The sequence below is a fragment of the Manacus candei genome, unplaced genomic scaffold (genome assembly GCF_025592945.1).
Source record: "Manacus candei isolate 608988 ecotype Guabito, Panama unplaced genomic scaffold, ASM2559294v1 h1tg000113l, whole genome shotgun sequence".
Classification (NCBI taxonomy): Eukaryota; Metazoa; Chordata; class Aves; order Passeriformes; family Pipridae; genus Manacus; species Manacus candei.
Window position 1 is genome coordinate 2359341 of NW_026138161.1, and position 12210 is coordinate 2371550.

The window sequence follows — 12210 nt, forward strand, 5'->3', positions numbered from 1 at the left end:
GTCCGGCCCCGTGCGGTCGCGGCGGAGCCGGCGCTGCGGCAGCGGCAGCGCGGCGGGGCGGAAGTCCTTTGTTGCAGCCGCGGCAGCAGCAGCAGCGGCAGCAGCGGCGGGAGCGGCGCGGACACGGCTCCCCCCTCGGCGGCCGCCGCCTCGCCCCGCGCCGCGGTAAGCGGGGCCCGGCGCCGGGAGCCGGGGAGGGGGAGGCGGGGAGGCGGCCGCAGCTCCCGCCGGCGGCGGGAGGTGGGAAGTGCCGAGCGGCGGCGTGGCCCGGCGCGGCCCGCCATAGTGTGGCGGCGGCGCTGCCAGGTAGGGGCTTTCCAGCCGCGGCCGGTGCCTGGGCCGGCGGCCGCCGCGGTGACCTTGCGCCCCGGCGGCCGGGCCGGGCACGGCGCGGGGCGCTCGGAGCGGCGCCGCCCGGGCTGCGCGGGGGCCGAGCGGCGGCGCCGCCGCGGCGGGTCCGGGTCCGGCTCCCGCCCGCCTTCCCTCCTTCCCTCCCTCCCGCACTGCCGGGGCCGCGGCGGGCGCGCTCCACCTGCGGGGCGGGCGGGGGTCGGGGGATGCCGCGCTGGGGAGCGAGAAGCGGCCTAGGGAGGTGCAGGGGCGAGAGGCGGGGAAGGAAGGGCACCGCGCCGCCCGGGTGGCTCCGGGGCTCGAAGTCGCGGTAAACATCTCGGGTGCCGCTATCGCGCCCGGCGCCGGCCCCCCCTCCCCGGTGGGTCCCGCCACTTCTCTTCCTTTTGTCTTTACGAAATAAACACCCCAAAACTTCGAGCGAGTTGCGGTGGTTCGGCGAAAAACGGAGCGGAGCTGCGGCCCCAGGGAATGCTCCACCCTGCCAGGCGGGAGACTTGGGTTTCACTCGGGGCTGGCAGCGCGCTGGATCGCCTCGGAGGCGGCTGGAAAGGAAGGGGAATACTTTTGTCACATAGAAAACAAGCCCTGTGCCGCTCTGGGAGCGGTGTTGAAAGTCTCGTTCCTCAAAGGACTCCTCTTTTCTGCTCGGATAGAAAGGTAGTAAAGAGAGTAAAAGGGACTGAAAACGCTGTGGGTTTGGGGCTGGGGTTTTACTCCTTTCTGTTTTTCAGGATTTTTTGTTTCAGCTGACAGATGAGTGCCGGTTCCTCTTGACACGTAGGCATTTGGTAAATGGGCAGCATGGCTTGGATGCTGCTTAATATTTGGATGTTTACTGGCAGGTTATGTCATTTGCTTGCATTATTTCCCCCGCGCTAGAGTATCGCGGGACACAGTGCAAAACTATCCGGGGTTGCAACAGTGCGGTGTTCCTTAGGCATTTAATTACATTAAACAAACATTCCTTTAATTAAAGGTGTTTGTTTAACATTCCTCATTACAGCTCTTGGAAAAACCCACACAGCAGCCGTGAGCGGGGGGGATGCGGGCTTCTCATTTTTACCAAATTACAACTTAAGCTTTCATGGCGAGTGGGGGAGAGGCGTTGGGACCATATGGCCGTGGGGAAAACTGGCCAAACACGAGCGGTTGCAGCACTGGCAGAGATTTTCCTAGGCAGCAGCACAGCGAGTTGACAAGCTTGTGGAGAGATTTTTGGGTGACTGGCCAGAAAACTTGAGGAGTAACAAGTAGTATTAGTTGCACTCTGCTGATGTTTGAGGTAACAGGGAACCAGCAGGCACCAACCCGCGGGGGTTGGATGCAGGTAATGAAGACATGGGTTTGTGCTGCGTGGGACGCTCAGAGAAGTAATAGAAGACACTTCTTCCTAGTAGCTGGAAAGTTTTGTGTGGAATAAGATCACAGACTTAACAGATGCTTCAGCTCTGCTTACACAAGTCTTTTCTTCATCAGACTCAATTACTGTTGTCACTGGCACGGGAATTTGCAGTGATTATGTTGAGGGTGCTCATGCCAACCGGGGATTTGGGTTTTTAGATGCTTTCTTACTTGAATGTGAGAGGCTGCTTCTTTCACAGATTTCCATTCTTGCTGACAGTGGAGAGCCCTGAAAATCCAGGATGGACAAAGCCATAGTAGCTATTTACCTGCTGGATGGAAATAAAATAGCTGCTCAGAACTGAGGTAGTGAAGGTTACCTGATAAAAGCCTGGTGTCCTTTCTCTTAGTTGTTACAACTGGACCTCCCACTAGAGTCCTTCCAGACCTCACACTCCTGTAGCATGAGAGGCCATGTGTTCATTTTTCAGTTTGGCCAGTGGTTCCCCAGCAGTTGGGTTGTCCTGCCCTGCCTCTGCTTGGGCACCGTAAACACCATCACCCAGAGCTTTGCTGCAGACACAGCGTGTGGGCACAACAGCTGACATAATTTGCATGAAGACCGTTTATATCCTCATATTTGTCTGGTAATTTTTTCTTTTTGCGTGCTGTGTCACTGCAGAACTCCAGAATTCACTGGCTGTTGCCTTTTTTTGCCCATATTAAACTTATTTCATTGGATGGAGGCCTTAGTAGCCTTATTTTTATTTTTAATGTGCTGAAAGTAAAATGTGAAACATTTAAGACCAGAAAGAGCCAACAAAATCTGTAGTTTGACTTGTGTCTCACAAGTTACTGTGCTTCATTCATGTGCATCCAACGAGTTGTTAAACTAATGTCTGACCTGTATTTAGCCAAGGATGTTCTCCTGGAAGGCACGTGTGACTTCATTTGAGGGTCTCAAGACATGGTTAAACCACCAAGATACCTCCTGAAGTTGAAACTTTGTGTAACTCAGAGAGCCTAGGTAAAAAGGCTCATCTTTCTACCACAAGGCATAAATTTGGTATAATTTTTTTTCCCACTAATTGTTTCTTTTAAACATATCATTACCATGTTGCCTGGCAGCTGTAAAGGTGACAGATAAAAGATAACTGTGACTTTCTAGAGTAGTCCTTTGTAGCTAGCAAGTTACTTTAAAGGACTGCATAAGGTCTTTCTAGTACTTTTGCTCCCTAGAACTGATCTTAAGTTGTTTGAAGTTGAGATGGGGCTTTAGCACAAACTCCCTTTTCTTAATTTACTCTGTCAAGCTTTTATGACACTGTATCCCATGTCTTTCGAGGAGTGTTCTTACCTAAGACCATGTAACACATCTTAACTAATTCTCAGCAAGCAGCTGAGAATCATAACTTGCTAAATTTTGACGTCTGTTTCTCATTTGTGGACACAGAGGCTGAATCAGTGGAGAACTGCTGGCTGAGGAGGGGATCGAGCGGCCCCAACAGCTCGTGGTTGGGGGTTTTGGAACATCTGACTTTTCCCTGGTTCAGATCTAGCCCAAGTTTCATAAAACTTGGTTCTCTACATTGTCCAGGAGTCTGTTTAAATGAGTTGATTCAGCCACCAGGATGTGTCTGAAGATTAGATTGGAATCATATTCCCAGCTAGCACACCTGAAGGCAGCCGATTGGAAGGGCTATGGGAGGAGGGTAAATTATACCTGCAGTCCTTCATAGCCTGAATAATGGAGCTTAATTACATTTTCCCTGGCAGAACATGGATTTCCCATAGTTGTGTTAATTCATGACCTAGGCTATGCTTGCAATGCGAACTTAGCCACTCTTGAGGTGGACAGTGGTCACCTGGCCCCAAGTTCTTTGCTGGTTTTGCAGTGTTTGTGTGAACTGAGGCACTTGGGACTGGGCAGTCCCAGAGCAATCTCAGTGGCTTCCTATTGAGTATGTGTAGGTAAAAGTTGCAGCCTGTTGAGAGCTCTGTGATTGATGCAGTAGCTGAACACTTAAACTCCTTGGGCATCATATGGAGAATTTGTGCATCTTGTGTAGGATTTTCTGTGCAGCACCTCGATGCTGTCATTTAGGAATCCGGGCTGTTTGGTGGATCTGACCCACAGAGGCAAAATACTTCTTGGGAGAGTTCTTGGGAACCCATGGCAGGGTGGGGTACGGTGTCAGACTGCGATGGGGGATTTGCTTTCTGCTGCCCACACGCTTGTTTCTTTGGGTAACTGGGCGTTGTTTGCTTGAGGTTTTCCAGTCTCGTTTTCTATTAGCACCAAATTCTCCACTCATTTATTACACTTTTGTCCAGCCTGTTCTTGGTTTCCAAAGAAAAGCAGCCAGTAACTAACAATGTAAGTGCTATGTTTTTGCCTGCTCAGCAGTGGAAATGCTGGGTTTTGAAAACCACCTACTAATTTTAGGAGCCGAAACGCTCCTAAATTCTGAACCTTGTGGTATGTCTGTTTTAAAGACAGAGGAGCTAGCAAAAGAACTTTACCAGTTCTTTGCTTGAGGATCTTTTACTTCTTTTGTTTTAAAACATCTCAGAAAACTTTGAATTTGAGGAAATGACAGCATGGAGCTGTAGTAAATACCTGTTCTTTTTTTGTTAGCAGACTTACAAACAACATATTTGGTTAGTGTAGTAGTGCAACTTACCTTGTTCATGGTCACATCTGAATAGTATCTAAGTGGTGCCTCGAAAGAAAAGAAAAAAAATCTAGTGGCAGACAAACAGCTTGAATCAAAGTGTGGCCATGTAAAAATAAACATTTACTAGGGCAATAGACTGCATACGGAGACTTGGAATTTGAAAATCAGAGTGAAAATACCCAACTCAGATATCTTCAGTTTTCATTTTCATATTAGATGCTTTTCTAGCACATTTTTTCAGAACACCTCTGCATTACTCAGCACTGCTTACAATGTGGCCCATGCTGCATTTACTGCACAAATCAATCCTTGCTGAAATTGGAGCTGCTTGTGTTCCTTATGGATTTGTGAGGTTGGTTCCTCCAGTACTGGGATGCTTCACAAAAGGCAATGTGCTAGTCCATTGGACAAGTGGCTGGCATTTCTCCTCTCTTTGAAATAGAAGAGTCAGAGAGGATTAGAAATAATTTAAAATTTTGGATTGGCAGACTTGCCTGCATGGAGCTTTAATTTTCCAAGATACTCAGTGTTTAGTACATACAGAGGATAGCTCCCACTGACCTTGGTTACTGCTGATGGTGTTTACCTGTGTGAATAAATTGGATATCCAAAAAGTGCAAGCCAGACTTAAAAAGGTTGAAGTGATTTGTCCTGAGACTGGCAGCAACGGGATGATGTTCTCCAAGCAGTGCTCATTGCTGTGAGATCCTCTTTTTTGTCCCCTACCTCCCATTTGCTTCACATCCTCCAAATGCTTTGCCAAATGAGCAGGGATCTTGTCTTGCTGCTGCTCAGATCCAGGCCTGGACAGACCAAAAGGATGTGCCGAGTAAGGAAAATTTTACTATGATCTGTACATAATATATGTACATACATAATACATGATACGTAAATGGCAGCTGACTTAATCCTGCATTAATTACAGCATTTCTTGTGTACACATTCAACTTTGAAATCTTGTGTTTTCTGTAAAAAGACCTGTTTTTATTCTAATGTCTGCTTTTTTTTTTTTCCAAAGCAAACTTCAAAAATAGTTTGCAGTGCTGAACCACCCACATGGGTGATAAATGCAGATTGATGCCATTTTAGCAATTAAAGTAACAAAATAATGATAAATGATCACTTTCTGAGAGCTTGCTCTTGATGGGAAGGAGTTTGTCAGGAAGCCCGTGATGCTTGCTGATAGCAAAGGCATGGCAGGATTGGGAATTTGAGATGCAGTTCCTGCTCTGAAGGGGTAAATGCTATAATTGTTTTCCACCCATTCCCCAGCAAAAGCATATCTGTGTTTTTAGACCTTCTGCCCTAGGCCCTGCAGCTTGGCTTTTCCCAGTCCCTTGCCCAAGCAGCTTCCCTCCACTGTTTAGACCCTCATTGCCCCCACTTCTAATTCCCAGTGCTGCTTCCTAATCCCAGTCGCCTTGTCTTGGCTCAGCACTTTGCTCCCAGCCTGCCTCTCCCTGCTCTTCAGACTTCCAGAGGTTTTCCATCACATCCTTCTTACATTTCCCAATCTCCCTGTGTTTTCACTACACCCCCTCTTGGGTCTGGTCCTCCATCAGCCAGAATTAGGTATCCTCTCCATCCAGCTACCAGGAGGGCTGATAAAACCCAGCAGGCAATTTTCATGCCTAGCAATCTCCAGCAAGCCCTCCTATTAGCTCCTGCCTTTGTGAGGGGGCACATAGAATTATGGAATTGGGTTGGAAGGGACCTTTAGAGGCCATCTAGTCCAGCCCCCCTGCAATGAGCAGGGGTATCTTCCACTAGATGAGGGTTGCTCAGAGCCCCGTCCAACCTGACCTTGAATGTTCCCAGGGATGGGGCATCCACCATGTCTCTGGGCACCTTGTGGCAGTGCCTCACCACCCTCGTGATAAAAACTTCCTTTCTTCTGTCTGAATCAACCCCTTTGTAGTTTAAAACCATGGCAGAGCTCTGTGCAAAAGGGGGGTTTCACTGCAGGTGGGACGGCTCAGGGAGGCCCCCATGTACAAAGGAGCTGCGAGAGGATGAAATGTTCTCAGCCAGGCTGTAATCTGAGATTTTAATAAATAGCAAAATTTTTAAGTGTGAATAAACTGATATTTTTTATCTTCTCTCCCTCAAGCTTGGCCAAATTCAGGCAGATTTTTATATCATGACAACATATCTAAGATATAACGCTTTCTCCCACGTAAAGTGTCTCTTCAAAGATTTTGGAAGAGAAATTTTTTATTTTTAAAAGAATATTAATCTACATATATGAAAGCTTTTTCTGAGCTTCGTTTTGTGAACTGCTTTAGTTGACCTTTTCTGTGGAAGGGGTGTGGGGGGGGCAAATAAATCAGTGTGAAGTAGACAATTCAGAAGGAAAGTTTTGCCTTTGCTGGTTGAAATGTGTTAAAGTTTTAAATAGCCCAACCCAGGCTCTCATGGTGGGAAGTGTTGGCATTTGTAAATACTTAGTTACATGCAGCAGGTTAATACAGCATCCAGAGGGAGGATGCCATTACTTTCATTAACATAAATAACCTCAAACAGTCTTTTAACACCTACATGTAGTACTACTGCAGTAGAAGCCGGATATGTATCTGAGCACTTTGCCATCCTGCTCAAGCCACCTCATGCTCCAGCTGTTTCTTCCCAGAATTCCTAAGAGGGAACCATTGCCAAAGGGTCTTTGTTGTGTGTTGGGACCCACATGCTGAAAGCTCTGCAGGAATTCCTCTGTCAAAAGGAGAAATACCTTTCACCTTTTTAAAAGAGGAAGAATATTTAAAAAAGGCAAGTTTGTGTGCTGTCACTCATCATTCACGTCATTTGGAAATGCTGCTGTCTGCAGGTGTTTGCAGACAGTTTGTGGCCACCTTTTTGGTACAGGCTTGCTGCTTGGACTGCTGTTTTGCTGTTGGTGGACATGATGGAGCACTTTTAGTGTAGAAAAAACACAAGTAAACATTACATTTAAAACTTGCCACTTTATATGGATGGGGAGATTAACCTGAGTCGTCCCGAGCCTTTTCTTGTTCTGTTGGGAGTTTACAACAAGAGGCCAATTGTACCTTAGACTCTGTCATCTCTTTTCTCACTGGTTTCCACTCTCACAGTGTGGAAGTTGAAGTCAGTTCTTCCTCATTATGCAGCTGCTGTTCTTGGTACAGTAGACTGAATTACATTTAGCATCTAATGAATTGCCTCAAGTCCAAAACATGTTACCCCTTGGAAGAATACAAAGTGCACTTTTATTATTGATGTTGAGAGCTTTGCTACACAGAAACATCTGAAATTACCCAGTGACCTAGACAATGATCAGTGTCTGTAGAAAAGGTGTGAAGTGGTTTCAGAGATTCTCCTATGTTCAAAGCCACTGTTTTGCAAGTTAGTGAGAAAGCCATTAAATGAATTCCATGCAACGAGTTGCATTTCTACAGTGAACATCACTGGGCCAAACCAGTCCGAGAATTGTTATGGCAGGGTGCTTGCCTGGAGTTCTGGGTGTGGAGGGTTGGGCTGAGAGGAGAGGAGCAGCTGCCATGCAGATGCTCGTAGTCAGTTGTAATTCAGCCCAAATCTCAAGGTTCCTGTTGCCAGACAAGGTCCTATGCTGGTGGTGATCCAGAGGTACTGCTGGACGAGTTGGCAGTAGGGAATATTGCTGGGTGGGGTGAGCATGTTCTTGTCTTGGGAGCTTGAGTGTGTTTCCTCCATGGCAGTCCTTTGTGGAATGGAGAACGGGGTTTTAGTGTTAGGCTTGCTGCTTAACAAGCCAGGCAACGCCCATGACTTGTGAATACAACACCAACTGTGGAATTTAATTTCTCTATCCATTTTTCTCCCTGGGAGATGTAAGCCGTTAGGGGAATAAGAAGAAAAAGGGAGCATTTGTGTGTGTATTGTGTTTAAATTTTGAACAGTCGAAAGAGTTGGTTGCAAATCAATCCATGCATTTCACTGAGTCATAAAATGCCATTTAATATATGTCATTTGCTAGCCTGTACTTTATTTGTACAAATCTCTTACAGTTATTTGCATTGTTTGTGATAACCTTTCAAAATGTTAAGAATGCTCATTACTGCTTTCTGTTTTTCATTTAGTTAGGGCGTTCTTTATACCTTCTTTTGGTTTCTCACCCCCTCACCCTGTGCAGTTAGAACAGATTATGTACAATCAGTAAAGTGAGTCGTGACTAACTGTTGATCTGGCCACACTTGGTTAAGTTTATCTTCTGTAAATCAAATGCACACCTCCTGTATACAATGCATTTCTTCTGGATATTTTTGTTAATATAAACCAATATGTTTTCTTCCTCTTTTCTCCTGAGGACAAGTTAGTCCTTTCACACTACAGCAACCCTCAGCACTTGCAGGCCTTTCTCCCCAGTCTTTGTCAAGGCTTCATTTCACCGTGGCTCCACCTCTGCCCCGCGGGCTCTCTCAGTTCTCCATTGCTGAGTTTTTCTTTGTCCGGTTTCCCATCTATGTGTTTTGGTAACGTTTCAGCGCTCTGAACGGGTGGTTTTGAGAGCAGTTGGAGGCACGGCGTGCACCACTTCCTGCCTGTGCAGCCCCTGTGGCTGTCACGCAGCTCGCCTGGTCACCATCTGCAGCGGGCTCGTACGTGGGACGTGCCACCGCAGCCGGGCTGCCCTCTGCTTCTCAGAAGGCGTTTGACTCTGCGGTTCCGGGTTTGCAGGAAGGTTGAGGCAGTCCCTGAGCTGCCATGAAGAGCAGAATGTGTGGAGTAGCTTGTGTGGGTGCTCCACTGATGCCTCTTAGTTTCCTTTAACGAGGAGGGACAGACCAGTTTGAGCCTGGCCTGTTTTCCAGTATGAGTTGCATCATGTGTCCGTTGGACTGACAGGTAAAAAGGCAAGTTGAGACTGAAGAGTGGTTTCTGACAGCCAGTTTACCTTGTATAGGTGTTGTCCCGGGGCCATCTTACAGAAGTCTTACCCTGTGAAGTTTTTGAAGTTCTGCATTCAGAATTCATATCTGCAAATCTTGGCTGGGGGACTTTGAGATATACTTGCTAATTTATATTCTAGCAGCATAGCTCTGATTGACATGTGTGGTAGTTATGTTTATTAGTTTACTAGTCTTGTAAGTCTAGTGGTGAGCACATGGAATTATGGATGTTTTCACTGGCATCAGTATTCATAAGTAGTTACCAGCAAAGGTCTCCAGACAGGAAGCTGTACCGCAAACTGTCAGAGTAGGAAGATCTAGAGAGCAAAACGATGGCATTTCCTCCCTACGTTCAAGTAGGTTTTGGGGTTTGTGCTTGTGATTTAACAGCTATCTTCTTCTCTATGCAGGGCTATAATCGAAGTACAAGATGGCAAGAACCAGCCATAGCAACTATGTCCTTCAGCAGCTAAACAACCAAAGAGAGTGGGGCTTTCTGTGTGACTGCTGCATCGCTATCGATGATATTTATTTTCAAGCACATAAAGCAGTCCTTGCTGCCTGCAGCTCCTATTTTAGAATGTTTTTTATGAACCATCAACACACTACAGCCCAGCTGAATCTAAGCAACATGAAGATTAGCGCTGAATGCTTTGATCTTATTTTACAGTTCATGTATTTAGGAAAAATCATGACAGCCCCTGCCAATTTTGAACAATTTAAAGTGGCCATGAACTATTTACAGCTGTATAACGTACCCGAATGTCTAGAAGATATACAGGATACAGACTCATCTAGTTTAAAATGTTCATCTTCTGCTTCTAGCACCCAGAATAGTAAAATGATATTTGGCGTGAGAATGTATGAAGACGCGCTCGCTAGAAATGGCAGCGAAGCAAACAGGTGGGGCATGGAGCCGCCAAGTTCAACAGTAAATACATCCCATAACAAAGAGCCTGACGAAGAAGCTTTGCAGCTAAGCAGCTTCCCCGAACAACTGTTTGATGCCTGCAAAAAAAGCACCACGTCCAAATTCTCTCACACGAAAGAGCGCGTGTCCCACTCGCGCCGGTTTGGAAGGAGCTTCACCTGCGACAGCTGTGGGTTTAGTTTTAGCTGTGAAAAGCTACTGGATGAGCACGTGTTAACGTGCACCAACAGGCATTCCTACCAAAGTGCCAGGTACTACAGTACTGAGAAAATAGACTATAGTGAAAAGGACTCTACTTCTAAAATGATCTCCACACAAACAGAAAAATACAAGGGGGACTCGAGCCAAGCCGCAGACGATTCTTCATCTCCCGTGTCAAACATCACGAGCAGGAAAAGCAGCACGGTTGCCTCCGAGACCTCAGGTGAAGAAGGAAACAGAGCTTCTGAGAGGAAGAGGATTATCATCAAGATGGAACCTGAGGACAATCCTACAGATGAGCTGAAGGATTTTAATATTATCAAGGTGACGGATAAAGACTGCAATGAGTCTTCCGACAACGACGACCTGGATGACGAGCAGGAAGAGCCGCTCTACAGATACTACGTCGAGGAAGAGATGAGAGAGAAGAGAAATGCTCGCAAGACTTTAAAGCCCCGTTTATCCATGGACGAGGATGAAAGAAAGTGTTTGAAAAGTCCGCGACACCTTAACAGGAAGGCTCCTTCAGTGCAGGAAGACGTGGAGAACGCTCCCTGTGAACTTTGTGGGCTAACAATCACCGAGGAAGATTTGTCCTCTCATTATTTATCCAAACACATAGAAAATATATGTGCTTGTGGCAAGTGTGGTCAAATACTGGTCAAAGGCAAGCAGTTACAGGATCATGCACAGACCTGTGGAGAACCCCAGGATCTGACCATGAACGGAATCAGAAACTCTGAGGAGAAAATGGACTTAGAAGAAAACCCTGAGGAGCAGTCGGAAATAAGGGACATGATGTTTGCAGAGATGCTAGAGGACTTCAGGGACAGTCACTTCCAAATGAACAGCCTTCAAAAAAAACAGTTATACAAGCATTCTGCCTGTCCTTTCCGGTGCCCTAATTGCGGTCAGCGCTTTGAAACTGAAAACCTGGTGGTTGAACATATGTCAAACTGCCTGGAGCAAGATCTGTTCAAGAACTCCATGTTGGAAGAGAACGAGAGGGATCACAGACGTAAGCATTTCTGCAATCTTTGTGGGAAAGGATTTTACCAGCGTTGCCACTTGCGGGAACACTATACCGTTCATACCAAGGAAAAACAGTTTGTTTGTCAGACATGTGGGAAGCAGTTCTTAAGAGAGCGCCAGTTGCGGCTCCACAATGATATGCACAAAGGCATGGCCAGGTATGTCTGTTCCATTTGTGATCAAGGAAACTTCCGAAAACATGACCATGTACGGCATATGATATCTCACTTATCAGCTGGAGAGACTATATGCCAGGTCTGCTTTCAGATATTCCCAAATAATGAGCAACTGGAGCAGCACATGGATGTTCATCTGTATACATGTGGAGTATGTGGAGCAAAATTTAATTTGAGGAAAGATATGAGATCTCACTATAATGCCAAGCATTTGAAAAGAACATAAGCATAAACATACTGTTAAAGCATTAAGCTGGCAGCAGAGAGAACACCAAAGCAAAGCATAAGTATAGTAGAAAAAAATCGAAAAGGAAAAAAAAAATTTGAAAATAAGTCTCTTTTTTTATTATTTTTTTTAAGACCCTCCTAACCATAGGTGTCTATTTAGGCTCATTAAGTATATAGCTTTGAAAAGCATCATGTGTTTAATTATTACATTTTCACTGTTTCCTAATATCAGTTTCTGTTCTTAATTTTATTGTTTTACTAAGTAGATATACAAATCATTATTTTTAAACTGTAGATTAAAAGCACAATGTTACCCCTTCACTGACTGCTATTAAACAGTTCTCGGATCCATGTCCATAAGATGAGTGCTTTAATATTTCCAT

General features: G+C 46.0%; 1 protein-coding gene across 4 annotated transcripts in view; it reads left to right on the forward strand.

Annotated features, from left to right (window-relative positions):
* The window catches only part of ZBTB1 (zinc finger and BTB domain containing 1), a 24235-nt gene continuing 12025 nt past the window's right edge, over positions 1–12210 (forward strand). Inside the window, exons 1-2 of one of the 4 annotated variants that reach the window (XM_051769942.1) lie at positions 1–165; positions 9670–11581. In XM_051769942.1, the coding sequence (XP_051625902.1) occupies positions 9690–11581 (1892 nt within the window). In that variant the 5' untranslated portion in view covers positions 1–165; positions 9670–9689. Of the gene's footprint in view, positions 166–233; positions 307–593; positions 1012–9669; positions 12178–12210 lie in introns of those variants that run through there. The other 3 variants (XM_051769939.1, XM_051769941.1, XM_051769940.1) reach the window with 3 other exon arrangements.